The following is a 13778-nucleotide window of genomic DNA, read 5'->3' on the forward strand; positions in this document are numbered from 1 at the left end:
ATACTGGCCGTGTGGGTGGTGGAGGTACATAATATTCGCATCATTATCGCATCCCCACACGTGCAATGATATGGAACACAAATGAGGCAAATAACCTTTCCTAAGTTGCTACCCGATCTTAAAGCCGTATATTTTTAACCCTTTCACCTCACGTATTTATATATCACTCTTGAGGAGTTCACTATTTGTCCATCCTTTTCCCCTCCATTTGTCGCAGCACTTGCTTATTTATTTATCTGCATGATTACGTAAGTCTAAGCATAAGTATGTAAATCCCACTTAAAACACTTGATTATTCTATTATTTGCAATTCGTAGGCAGCCATAATGGTTTATGACAGCTTGGTTAAATCTCTACGAGGGGACTGCCTCCTCATTATGGCTCCGTCCATACTACGAAATTAATTATGCTGAGTGTAATTTAATGTAAATATTTGCCTGGGAAGTGTTGATGAAAGGACTAATCAATAGCATCCTCTCTCTCTCTCTCTTTGTGTCAATTGGGGATTTGGTGGTGAAATATAGTAGTCTTTGTGATCTGAAATTAGTTACAATTATTAAGCTGAGGAAATCTAGAGTGAAATCAAAATCTGTAGACTTTGAGTATTTTGCTACGTAATAAATATATATTTTGGACGGGAGGAACTCTAGTATTTTAGTTCAACTCTGAATATTCATCCCATTTTGTTTGAACTCTGTGCGACGTATTTTTCAATAAATCCTCTCCCATGCAAATCCGTAGCTATCTAAGTAAGTAAGTAAATGCATTTAATTAGGGAGCGAGATCCCCTGAAAGGTTGTTGGAAAGGAGCTTTTATCACAAAACTACTCTCCTCTGTAAAACACGATTCCATTGTAAAAGATCTGACGCTGCTTAAATTGACAACTCCAATTAAGTGATCGGCTCAAAATTCCTAAACAAGTCTTGTTTCGAGTAGATTCAATTAAAGGCCACTCGTTCATCCCGTTTTGCATCTCGTCGTGCAAGTGGATCGCGTATTATGTTTCTAAACATACGAACGTGCATTGCATTGGATGGAGTAAATAGGTTTCTCTAGTATAACTTATACGGAGCCACCGCTCGGATTGGGAATTAGCAAGCTGCCGTTGATGATGAAACGACTTTAATTAGTTGGAAATTGAGGATAGAATGACGGTCGTTTGTTCGTCGTCCGAACATGAATAACATGATCCAGTCGTGTTTCGACCTCTTTCTCTTTCTGCCGTATTTCGTGAATTTAATGACATTGGAGAAGAGTAAAAACGGAGAAAGTAACCACCAACCAACCAAACCGAGTGATGATTGTAAGTACCTGGTGCATTCGTGGGAACTGTAGTAGAGCACTAATGCTGATGATAATGACAGACATCCGTTTACCTTATCAGGCAAATGAAGGGATCAATATTACATATATGAAGTAATGGTTTACTTTCTTATTAAGTGGTAAAAGCCACTTTTTGTGATCGTTTTGTCCGTCCACCTGTCCGTCCGTCCGTGGGCAGGGTATATCTAGAACGCCTCAACATAATCAAATGCTACTTTTGCCATTGTGCTTCTAAGTTTTATTTCTCAGGTGAATTCGATAATGGGTTGAATGTGATCACCCCCCAGCGTCAGGGGGTGTGGTCCAAAATTAAATTTAACTTAATTTTCATATGGGGGTCGTTTTAAAGGAAATTTCACCACAAAATCAACCCAGTCAATACTTTTGACCTTAGATCAACTCATAACAATGAGGGCGAGGTCAAAGGTCATAAATCGCATAATTTTCATGTGGTATCCTGTTACATTTTACTGTCTGACGCCACTTTTTCATGTTCGTTTGACACGGTTTATTATTAGTTGTTTATTCGAGTGGAAAGCAGGTTGCATTAGTTCCAGCAATAAACGCGGTTGTTCATAAGTATCGAGGTCATTCATGCATACTTGAGAGAAGGGGATGACAAAATACTTATTGCGAATTTCAATAAGTCTGTGCTTCTGCAACATAAAGTTTTTAATGGTGATGAAGATGTAACAAAGCGTGTACAAGCTTAAAAGTTCAAGGGCACATGTGGTGTTGCTCATTGATTTTTAAGAAGGCTTAAATTTGCCAAGGGCTTACATTTTTCTGATAAGTACGTCGTCTTATTTTTAAACCTGAGGTCCGGATGTCTGAAATAAGATGATTATTTTGTTGGTCTAAAAAGTAAAAGGTAAAAAATAGCACGTCAATATCGTAGTAGGGAGATGGACAAAGTATAAATAATCATGCATGTGTGTACATACATACTTCCTACATATTGGATTCAAGTTCGGTCGGACTAAACTGGTTATTCACTCCATGTCCGATCTGCTCTAAGAAAATATTTTAAGTACAAACGTAAATATTTGCGAAGCATTTAGAAACTCAAAACTTCAAAGTAAACAAATTCCAGTCGGGAATTTAGAAACTTTGTAATGTTAAAATTTCTCCGTTTTAATATTTATAATGTTTCCCTCTTTCTCGGTTTGGCTAAGATAAAAGGAATGGACTTTGAAATTATTGAAAGGAAAATTTATAATTATACTTTATAAACTAAATAATATTCCTATGTACGCTGCTCGTACGCAGTTTTGGCTGGAAAAATATACTTCTGTAACTTCAGGAAGGGGAAGATGTTTTGAGTCTGAGTATTATTGAGGGAAGACTAAGAATGGAGGTCTCCCAGCGTATGCTGTCCGATTGTGAAGACAGGATCTCCAAATAGTCACGTTTGGCAGAGATATTTGCATCTGAAGAAGAGAAAACGGGCTCTAAAATTGACAAATTTTACACTTTCCGAATTTACGGGGCGTTTTCTCCTCTTCGGATGCAAATATCTCTGCAAAACGTGATCATTTGGAGATCTTTGACTCTTTATGACAAATTTCATATTAATTGATCGATTGACACTAGTTTCGTCAAAATCTGAGAGCATACTCTAGGAGACCTCCATTGTAAGCCTCGTTAAACTAACCAGTAACTTGTGGCTAACGTATGTAAATTAAAAGTGAGGCCGCATGCTCATTTCCTTATCCGACAAATTTTGTCAACTTGTCGCCTCTAGGTTTGCAATTGGCTGAGGTGAGATGCAAGGTACACACAGTGACAGTCCACAACTAACCTGATTAGCCTTATTAAGTACGCTGAGCTAAACTAATTTTCATAAGATTTTACATGCTTAAATATACATCTAGAGAAATACTTCCTACTCGACGAAGATTTACTCCCACTGTGACAAACCGTAGTAAGTTAATTATCCCGAATTCAAACACTATCCGCCGCCGAGTGGTAGACATGTCGTTCGTTATTCCACTCCTTACTTTCTCCAGACTTTAACCTCACCTTGATTCACTTTGGTACACTGCAAACGATGATGAAGCCGTAAACTTGGAGTGTGCAGAGAAGTATTTCTCTCACTTGACCACAAAACCACAATCTAACCGAATCCCTTCCTGCTTCATTCCTTACTTTTGCTTACTTGTCGTCAACGAGCCGAGTATGCAACCACAACATATTAAATTTCACTTCTTTCGTCATTTGCAGCGTAGCAATGCTAGGAGCTCGTGGTTAGGTGGTCGTGGTGGCGACTTGGCGAGGCTCGTCGTCATCGTAGATACGTAGTGAAAGGTGGAAGGGAAAGTTCATTCAGCAATAATGTTACGTATGCACGTGCTAACTTATGGACAGAATATGTACAGTTACCTTTTACATAAATACATACGTAAAACTGCTCATTCTTAATATGCACATCTCACGAGGAAGGAAGGAACTTGAGTGTGTGAGTCAGGTCCGAAAGTAAATAGAATTACCTCCTCGAGGAACTTGGCGAGAGAGAGGCGACGGTGAGTGCAGTCAGCGTCAAGACCTCATTTGCAGTCAGGGAATGAACAGTTTTAGGTTGTGAAAGTCACCATCAATCCTTATTGAAGGCGTCTCATAAAATGGGGCAAGGTCAAGCTGGCTGTGAACCCGTCGAAGGAATCGTGTCCAAGTCGCTCTGATTTCTCCACCTATTTTACAGTGTGATCGCGACATATCTGTACACCACCCAAGTCACCCACCCACCCACTCACTCACTAATGTGACATACCTTTTTGACAAGGAAAGCCTTCTGTCACCAGTAGGAATATTTACTGCCACGACGACCATGTCCTAATTTGTCCCGGTGTGTGTTGTGCCGATTCCAACGTGTCACACAGTCGTCAACCAACCTGTGTAATTAATTCTTCTCCCCTTGTATCAATAAAACAAAAACTTTCTCTCCCCACCTGTCATCACGTTGTCGCCGTGATGCTTATCATCATCTTTTCTCCCCTTTATTCGAATGTCGCTTCTGTGCGAAGAATGAAGTCAAGTGGTTGGAGAAAGCAAAGTGGGAACGTGTCAGGTTAGAGTCATCCTCCTAAATAATAAATGATGAGTTTCGCAATGCAGTGCAAATGGGTCTTTTTTGTTATGCAGAGCACGCCTCGGCGGGCGAGCCAGCGAGTGAAGAAGAAACCCAGAAAGATTTGCTAACATGTTGGAAAGTTAAATCTTTCCGTATGTCGGTTTATTTATTATTACTTTTCAGCGTGACTGTGTAGTAGTCGTGGTGGTGGTGATTGTTGGTGTTATGGGACGATCGAGTCAAGCTCAACTACGGGCAGTAGTAGTGGTGACTTATTTGCATGGGTGGAGAAAATTACGGTAGAATTTGTAGGTTTATGTGTGTATGCGTCGAGAAGGAGAGCAATAAAATGTGGTGGATAGATATGGCTTTCTGAATTGGGGACACCCACAGCAAAATTAAATATGAGGCCCGATCCATCATGAATGAGTTTGAGATGAGTGAATGAAGCTCTAATATGAATGAGATTGTCGCCTGCCTGCCTTCTCCTGAAACGGCTGCGCTTTAATTTCAAGGCTAACAGACGTCTCCAGCGGACCAAGTATTTCACTCAAGCCAGAGATTTTAGCCAGAGTGTGAATGAAGAAATGAATGTTTGCGGGTGGTGAAACGAGGCGAGACTTTTGCATAAATAAAACTTTTTTAGTGGAGGGGAAAAAGCCATATCTCTTTCCACATTTCTGCCAGTGGACCCAACCATCAAACGTGTGGAGAAAGCAATTTTGTCGTTGGTGTGCGGAGAAAGTCAAGGTTTTTTGTTCCACTTGTTGATTTAGTGTGATTTTATTTCGGATCCATCAAATTGTGACGATTTATTACGTATGCCGACAATTAATTCTTGCCGAATATGAATTTTACTACGTGTCTGTGTACATAGTAATGGATATGAAATGAGTAATACATAATAAGGCGAAAATGCGACGCAGAAAAGGAGGTTAATAATGAGTGCTTTATGAGACGTGCATAATTGATGATAAGGCAATAAAGTGTTATCATCTGAATCTGTATGATAATTTATCCCATTTTCCAGGTGGCGGACGGAGACGAGATTTGATTGTTGATCAGACACGAGTGAAAGGTGGTGTCCATCAGCGTTCATTCATACCGTCGGACAAAGAAGAAGAAGAAGACAGCCATCACTGCTGCTTTACTTTTACCAGATGCCAGTTGTTAAGTAGCCCTTGTCTCGTTGAGGAGAGAAAACTAAGCAACAACTCACCAGCGTCATCACCTCATAATCACTTCAACATCCAGCCATTCGTCCTCCTCATCCTGAGAAAGGAGTAGTGGAAAGGTATGTACGTAATGCAATACCACCGTGCTCCTCGTTCCAATGGTGGCAGCAATGCTTCCAATATTTAGAGAAATTGCTGTCCTCTGGGAAAACATGGATCTTTTAACCTTGAGAGAAACATCCATTTGCTAGCAGTGCAGATAGTCGTCGTCGTCGTCGTAGAAGTGCTTTGCTTGCTGCTGGTCGTACATTACTATTGTTGCTTTCTTCTTCTCGCTGAGGATGAGATTACTCGCTCAAATCAAAACTAGACAAATTCCCTGTTGAAATATAAATATATCGTTTCATGTTTCCCTCATTTCTCAGACCGTGCTATTCGTACTGCTAACAAGAGTAGATATTGCTATGCTATATTTTATACAAATTCCGCATTAATACAACGTGTCCATATTTTGTTAGGGGATTATTAACTCAAAGAAGGGGCCAATAAGGTTAAAGAAGGAGAGAATCAACGACAGTGTGGTGACAAGAAGCAGCAGTTTGACATTCAGCAACACCTACAGAATCCATCCGTTGGTTGGTTGAATAGGAGAAGAAGAACTACTTAGAAAATCAACTTCTCAACTCTGTCAGCTTCACCGTCTATTCATCCAGCAAGTGGGAAAAAGAGAAGAAATCGAGTAAACAGCGAGGATCGCATCATTTGTCAACATTTCTCCACTTTCACCATCCATCCCAAATATTCAGCAATAAGCTGCTCAAGGTGGTGAAGCCAGGCTCTCATCCTCAATCTCAATTTCATTCCATATCCCATCCCATCCCCCTCGCCGTTTTCTCCCCACGAGAGAGCTGAGGGTCTTAACGGAGGAGGAACTTTCACTCGTTGGCTTTGTCCTCGCTTCTCCAAGTGGTGGTGAAATAGTGTGCGGTTGTCGGTACGTTTTAACCAGCAACACAGATTCCATTCCATCCTTCTCAAGTGATTCTACATTATCCTCCATCCTCACCTTATTTCATTCATATTTTACCCAATGAAAGCCTGCAGCCTGCTAAAAGAAAGCTTCTTCTCCACTTTTCTCCTCTCTGGCTGGTGGCGAACGTGTACGTAGGCCGATTCAAGTTCAGGGGCAGCAGATTCTTCTTGGCGCTACGCAACGAAAGAAATAGAGATCGATAATTTCCATCTCTTATCGCGCCATCACCATCATTGACATCTTATCATCACTCAACGCACCATTTCTGTAAATCCTTTGAAGTGGAATTACATTCAGGGAGGGGAGAGAGAGGTGTTGTTGTAACATTTTGTAAAGTAATGATTGGATAACACAGCGTGATCTAACTTACCAACACAACCACCACGTGGAAACATGACCATCAAATAGATATTAAAGACGTATATGAACGCTGTAGTAAAAAAGTGACAAATATAGCAGTGTCGATCTCTGACCTATAGTTACATACACGAGCAAAGTAGTGAAAAGTGGGACAGTGAGAATTGTGTGGCGAGATGAGGTGACATGTTGAGCCAACAAAATCAAAGTATGACCAAGACGAACGGTCCGCTATCTCCTGTTATTATTCCTCTAATTCCTTCTACGATGGAAAATGCCAACAATATTGGTGTTCCTGCTCCTGGAAGTAGTTCGACCACGCCGTCTCCGCCGAATCCAGCAGAGATGAAAATAATGGGAGCCTCTGTCTCGACTACAAACAATAGCTCAAATTCTAGTGGTTGTGGCGGCGGTGGTGGGGGGATGATAACCACGACCGTGGGGGGAAACACTTTGGCCGGAGGAAGAAGTGAGCCCGGAAGTGGAAATGCGGAACATTTGCCCAAGCTATTGAATATTTTGCCTGCCGTGACGGCCTGCACTTATACTCCTTGTTATTGGTAAGTCTGTATGCGATATATACATATTGAGTATAGGGGGAAAAAGTCAACAAGTTTTCCCCCTTATACTTATCCACCAACTACTAACAAACAATCCCGAGCAGCATAATATTTAGAAGGCATGAAATAAACGATGAAGTGATTTATTATGTTGGACTGAATCAATGTGGAGGAAAAGTAGGGATTTGCTGTAGTTGAAGGTTGATTCGAGTTGCTGGAGCTATTTTCTCAACCTTTCCGGTGCATTTATGTCGACGAGGAGAGAGGAATAAAGTAAATGCTCGCACTCACTCCCAGACAAAAATAGGTTTCCTTCAACTCCACTTTGCACTTTGTTCCGTGTAGGAGGAGGAGGAGGAGGGTGCGTTGAATTGCATTCCGGATTGTTTTGGTCAGTCCTTTCTTGACCAACTTTTTCTAAATACTTGCAATACTCTTTGGTGAAATAAGATTGCTCACTTACTCGCCTTCGGGTATTATGTGCATAAGTATGCATCGTGTTAGGTTAGGTTCGTGACATGAAGTAACTAGAAAGAAAAAGTGTGCTAATTTCAGGGTTGGACAGGGACCCCGTTAATTTTGGAATTTCTCCCATTTTATTCTCGAGAATAAAGGGCAGAATAAATAAAAGTCCGGATCAGGAAGTAAATGGAAAATTATATACTTTATTTTAAGAGAATGCCGTAAAAATTGGACTACTGCCCCGCACACTGCTCAACTTCTTGAGGGCTGCTAAATAATTCATATTTCTGCAATATATCATTCACGGACACACGCTATACAACAAAGTCACGCATACTTATATGCAGTTGAGCCTTTTTAGACAAAATCTCCACCATTTCCTGTGGCATAAAGATAATCATAAGCTAAAAGATTAACCCCCTATAATTTGCAATTGCCTTGTTCTTTGTTCCCTGACTGCACTTTTCTCGGGGATTCCGTCAGTCAACTTCTTTTTTTCAACTATGTGTGTGACAAGCGGATATGCAAAAATTTCCGCAAAAACTTCAGTACATGTACATACTTTGGTACACCGTGTCCACGTCCATTCAGCTATTTTTACCCGTTTGTATTTTCAACGAAAAGTCTTGTCATTTCGTCTCGCTCTTCCCAACAAGAAGTTGTTTTGGCTTCGTCTCTTTTTTCTCCATTGCCTTTGTGAACTGCAAAGTTGTTAGTCAGTCAAAACGAGAGAGGAGAGGACAAAATGAGACGAAGATAATAAAACAAGTCTTCAACTTATTTAGGTGCACGTCTCCCCGTGAAATTGAGCATTTTACGAGTTGAATGAACAAACAACATCTTGTTGACACTCCGCCTATTTATTTTAAAGTGGAATTGGCATGAAAAGTTTTTGCTAAGAGAAGAAAGTTGTAAAATGAGAGGGGCCAAAAAAGTTTTCATAACGATGTATAAACTTTTGCTAAATTAATTTCACTACGGTTTTTTAAATGGGATGAATTGATATTCAAAAGTACCTATATAGTTTTTATTTAGTTATTATCATGTGCTATAGTGTGATTTTATCCACAGTTGTTCTAAAATAAAGCTATTTATAATCTAGTTATTTTTACTCCTTGTTACAGTGAAGAGAACGTGTGGAAATTGTGTGATAAAGTGCGGACGGACTTTGCGAATGAGTTGGAGGTGAGTGAGATTTATTTTGATGAACTAAACCCACGTGTAACGCATAACTTGAACCGTTTTTGAATTGAGGTTTCAATTGAATTAAAATTTTCGTCAAATAGAAATATGAATTAAGCAATATTTTTTTGAAAATTAAAGTGAATTAAATACTGAAATATATGTAGCCATCTATTTAACAAAATCAAACATTTGTTGAGTAACAGTAGAATTAACTTTTGAATTTCTACCTAAACTTTTCACCAATTTTCTTTGAGCAAAACCTAACCTTTCGACAGGAAATGCGTAATACTGTATATTTTGATCCGATTGTATAGTTCGATAATGTAATGTAATGACACATATTTAACATTTCAGTACTGCCACGTTGCTTTCATATCTAATAAGAAACGTATGGTTCCGATGTGGAGGCAAAAGGCTGGGAAGAATGAGGAGAAATTGGCCCTTTGGGTAAGTCAGCAGCCACTCTTTCTTCCTCCCTGCTTTCACTATCATAAAATCATTCAATTTCATGGTGTCGACTCACCCACCCACATTCTCCAGAATCATTTCATTTCATGTTGCTCATGTAAACCTAATTTCATAGCATTCTTTTAAGTAATCAGAATAACTTTAGGAGAATAAAGAGGAAAATAAATATCGGCGTTTAAACTGTCTCGCACTATTTACATCAAGATGAAAGCAGATACACATTAAATCGAAAAATTGATTGACTTTTATTTTATTCGATGGAGTCGTGATATACGTAATTTCCTGCACTTTTGTTAAGTATAACCTGAGTGGAGGGAGAGATGGATAACTCGTCGAGGAAAGGATCTCTCAACTCGTGGCGCGGTGTTATGCCATGTAGTCGTTTGGCTGGTTGTGGTTGTCTTGTCATGTTCACTTATCTTGTTCTGATCTTCCAATTCATTCAGTTCCGAGTGCCATCCGCCTACAAACCGCAATCCAATATACTTTACCCTCCAAGTCCCGTATTTTCCTGGTTTAGAACCCTCCCATCATAGTTTCCTCGTTATTCTCATAATTTAACCCTGACTCAGTAGTAAATACATAAGTGTGCTAGCTAACAATCTCGCTCTGCATACATTATGCGTACATGTCAATAAATGGGCAATAATTTTGCCCTCCAAATTGCCCAGCTTCACTTCTCCTGCCTCCTGCCTTTGAGTGAGATGGCGATAAGATAGAAGCGTCAGGTGTAATTAGTGTCTGGCTTTTTTCTTTACTTTACTCACGCCTCCGTGGATGAAGGCAGAGATAGTTAGTAGTCAGCCGTGTAGTAACTTCGTAAAAGTGCGGATGGGTGGATTGGTTGGTGAGAGGGAAAGGAAGGGAAGAAAGACACAGGTTCTGCAAATTGCTCGGAGAAAGGAGGAGGAGGTCTAGTAGAATCCGCTACTTGCTTGTGCGGAAGACAGCAGTTATCAGCTCGCTCATCTCTCTCCGGATTTATGTAGCACGGGAGAGAAAGGAGTCGAGTTTGGCCAAGTTTTCTGTATTAACGAGTAGAGAAGTGAAAGTAAGGATTGGACGACGAGTCCATGAAATGAAATGCATCTCACTTCGCCTCATTGAACTAATCTCATCCATCCTTTCTTCTCCGCCTGGTTTATTGTCGCCTTCTTCCTCAGACTTGGTTGGTGGGTGGGACGGTGAAGTGGAAGAAAGTCAGTTGTTCGACTGTCTTTGAGGGTATGAAGTAGTTCAAATTACTGTAATTAAGTACAAGGAGTAAGTAGTGGGATAAAGTTGGAGAAAGTAATTGTGATCCAGGGTCATTTCATTAAAGGAGCAATGGAAATTTGAAGATTTGATCAATTCATTCTCATTCTACGATTGGGTGGCTAATGGGTTTTATTGGTATCGCTTTTACTTAAACTTCGAGGCTTTTGGAGTTCATTAAAACGCCTTCAGAAATAAATATGACACGTATGCATGCATACTTATTTCCCTTGTGTTTTTTTCTAGGATTACCACGTGATCTTCTTTTACAACCCGGACGAGAGATGTTTAGTCTTCGACATGGACTCTGACCTTCCCTTCCCCACCCATTTCCATCGCTATGTCTCGGAGACGTTTCGCACAGAAAATATCCTGCAACCAGAGTACCACAGATTTTTCCGGATCATTCCTGCTTCCAGGTGAGTTGGTTTGAATGAACTTTTTTTTTCAAACCTGACATGTTACATATCTTACAGATTCCTCTCATTATTCTCATCCGACCGGAGTCACATGTTGAGACCGGACGATAGATCTTGGATCAAACCCCCTCCTAATTATCCACCCATCTGTGCAAGTGGAGGTAAGTATTTGGATCACAATGTTCATATGAAGCATGTTAGTTTTTTTATCAATCTCCCATCTCTCTCTCCTGCGCTTTTTCTAGTAAAACATAGCCTGAGAGACTGATCCGGATCTTTTGCTATCCAGAACAGAACTTGGCTCCTCTGCCTCTGCACAATTTTATTTTATCTGTGCTCTCTTCTCCTTATCTTATTAAAAATTTAATCCTCTCCGCATCCCATCAAAAGTCTGTAACGCAGCAGGCCGTAGTCTGGCTGAGCCATAGTGCATCCACTCCTGCAACGTGTGTAGTTTCCACATATATGAGTCGTAATTTCGCAATGTTGAATGTAGTACATGGAAGCCGATTGCGAACACGGAAAATAAAACAAGGAGGATGGATGGATGTTGCGATATTTTAGATGTGGCTTTATTTCCTTGTTACGTATGTATGTACATAGCTCCTCCACGTGTGTATTGTGCAGTGGGGAAAGTCGGTTTATCTAAGAAATGAATAGGCATTTCAGACCAGGTCTTTCAGGACGTTTGTCAAACACCATGTGCTCATCATGTCGGTGGAGAAAAGGGAGTAAAATGAGGTTATAAATAATATAGTTAGCAGCAGTCATAACTTGACTCGAGCAGGTAAAAATTTAGAAACATGGGATGTTTTCGTAGGGAAAAGGGTGAAATAACTTTGTGGAATTTGAAAGGAAAAACATTGCTCTCTCTCTCAGGGTGGATACGCAGTAGTTTCTGTCGGCTGGAAAAATGCAGCCGGTCTGATTGAGTTAGTTATAGTTGGCCTTGCAGCATTAGGCAGGGAAACCTGCTGTCATGAAATGAAGGAAAGAAGAGGAGAAGAAAAAGAATTAGCTTTAAATTAGATTTGAACATTATCATTACTTACTTTCTCTTGCTCAACCTGCTTCTCCTTGACTGGCTGACATGCCAAAGAATCTTCTCCTCCGAGTTGAGTACATAAGTAATTTAAAGGAAAAGTAAGTACTATTACTGCTTGTTATTTGCTTCATGTCAAGTTAGCTTTGCTTTTTCTCCGTCTTGGTGAAAGTGGGGGGAAAGGAGATAGCTAATAGTTCTTGAATGGGGAGATGTTAAGGTAGTCGGTAGGCATGAGGTGAGGTAGGACTTGGAATTTGGAGTGCAAAAAGTATGTGGGAGAGGTTTGATTATAGGTTTCTTAGCATGCTTATGGGCTATTCACCTATTTATTGACGTCTAATAAATAATCAAAAATAATTTGGGTTACACGGAAATATTAGTGGAAAACGAAGAAACTATTTATTATGTCAATATTTCGAATGATATCTGTCGTTCGTTATCAAAACTAAAAATTATTAATTAAAATTGCTAATTAAAAATTGGCAGCTAATAAAGTTTGTTTTTCAATTTCTTGGTCTGATAGATATTTAAGGTTGAAGTTTTCGCAACTATTTTTTAACATAACTGTCAATAATTGAATAGCTAAATTTTAATGTGATGAAAAATAATCTTATGTACTTAAAATTTCAGAAATTTTGTAACAAAAACACATCATTTTGACCTTACATCATTTGAGGTTAAAATTTTTTTATAAACAAATTTCTATTGAACAAAGAGTCATACAAACTGTGTATCAGATAATTTCTGTGTACATAAATATGTACGCCTTGCCCAGGCTGTAGAAAAGTTGGAGGTTATCTTATTTATCTTATTTATTTGAAGACGCTTGTCTGCTCAAGAGATTTCCATAAATCCAATATGTAGTAAAATTTACACAAGTCTAGATCCTTTTCAGCGACATTGCATTTATTTGCATTAAGTCGATTCATAAAGTTGCGCAACCTTATTGGATTTGGATTGTAAGCAAGTGTGTATCCAGTAGTAAACAAGTAAACGTTATCTGAACGAATATTTCAAAAGTCATGCCCAACTCGAAAAGTTAATACGAACAAAGTATTTGTAAAGAAGATTCAAATAATCGAATCAAAAGTGGTGTGTGTATTCATTTTCGAGTAGTGAATATTATTATGTATCCACCCGACCAGACCACCAGCATAATCTACTTGTATTACCAACCACAACAAGTCGAATAGTCGAGTTATCTCCAGTTGCAAACTAAACTGTTTGCCATATTTACTTTACTTTCTCCTCGTGGTTAGGTTAACAACGGTGCAGGCAAAATATGAGACCGAATTGATTTATCCGTTCCTTGTTGGTAATGAGTATTCCATGAAAACAAATTGTCCAACATGGTCTGCTAGCTGCTGCTGGTGGTGGTTTTTGGTTGGATTAGTATTATATTGCAATGTGTGTGGAAATCGATCAG

At 39.5% G+C, this 13778-nt stretch overlaps 1 protein-coding gene across 4 annotated transcripts in view; it reads left to right on the forward strand.

The window, feature by feature from the left end:
• LOC110848064 (protein N-terminal glutamine amidohydrolase) overlaps positions 1-13778 on the forward strand; it is a 39324-nt gene that overhangs the window by 20905 nt on the left and 4641 nt on the right. For 3 of the 4 annotated variants that reach the window (XM_035851509.1, XM_035851510.1, XM_035851508.1), the window contains exons 2-7: positions 5425-5688; positions 6088-7519; positions 9106-9166; positions 9521-9613; positions 11135-11307; positions 11365-11468. In XM_035851509.1, coding sequence (XP_035707402.1) covers positions 7146-7519; positions 9106-9166; positions 9521-9613; positions 11135-11307; positions 11365-11468 — 805 coding nt within the window. In that variant the 5' untranslated portion in view covers positions 5425-5688; positions 6088-7145. The remainder of the gene's footprint in view (positions 1-5424; positions 5689-6087; positions 7520-9105; positions 9167-9520; positions 9614-11134; positions 11308-11364; positions 11469-13778) is intronic. The other variant, XM_035851511.1, reaches the window with a different exon arrangement.

This window comes from Folsomia candida, unplaced genomic scaffold (assembly GCF_002217175.1).
Source record: "Folsomia candida strain VU population unplaced genomic scaffold, ASM221717v1 Fcan01_Sc004, whole genome shotgun sequence".
Taxonomy (NCBI): Eukaryota; Metazoa; Arthropoda; class Collembola; order Entomobryomorpha; family Isotomidae; genus Folsomia; species Folsomia candida.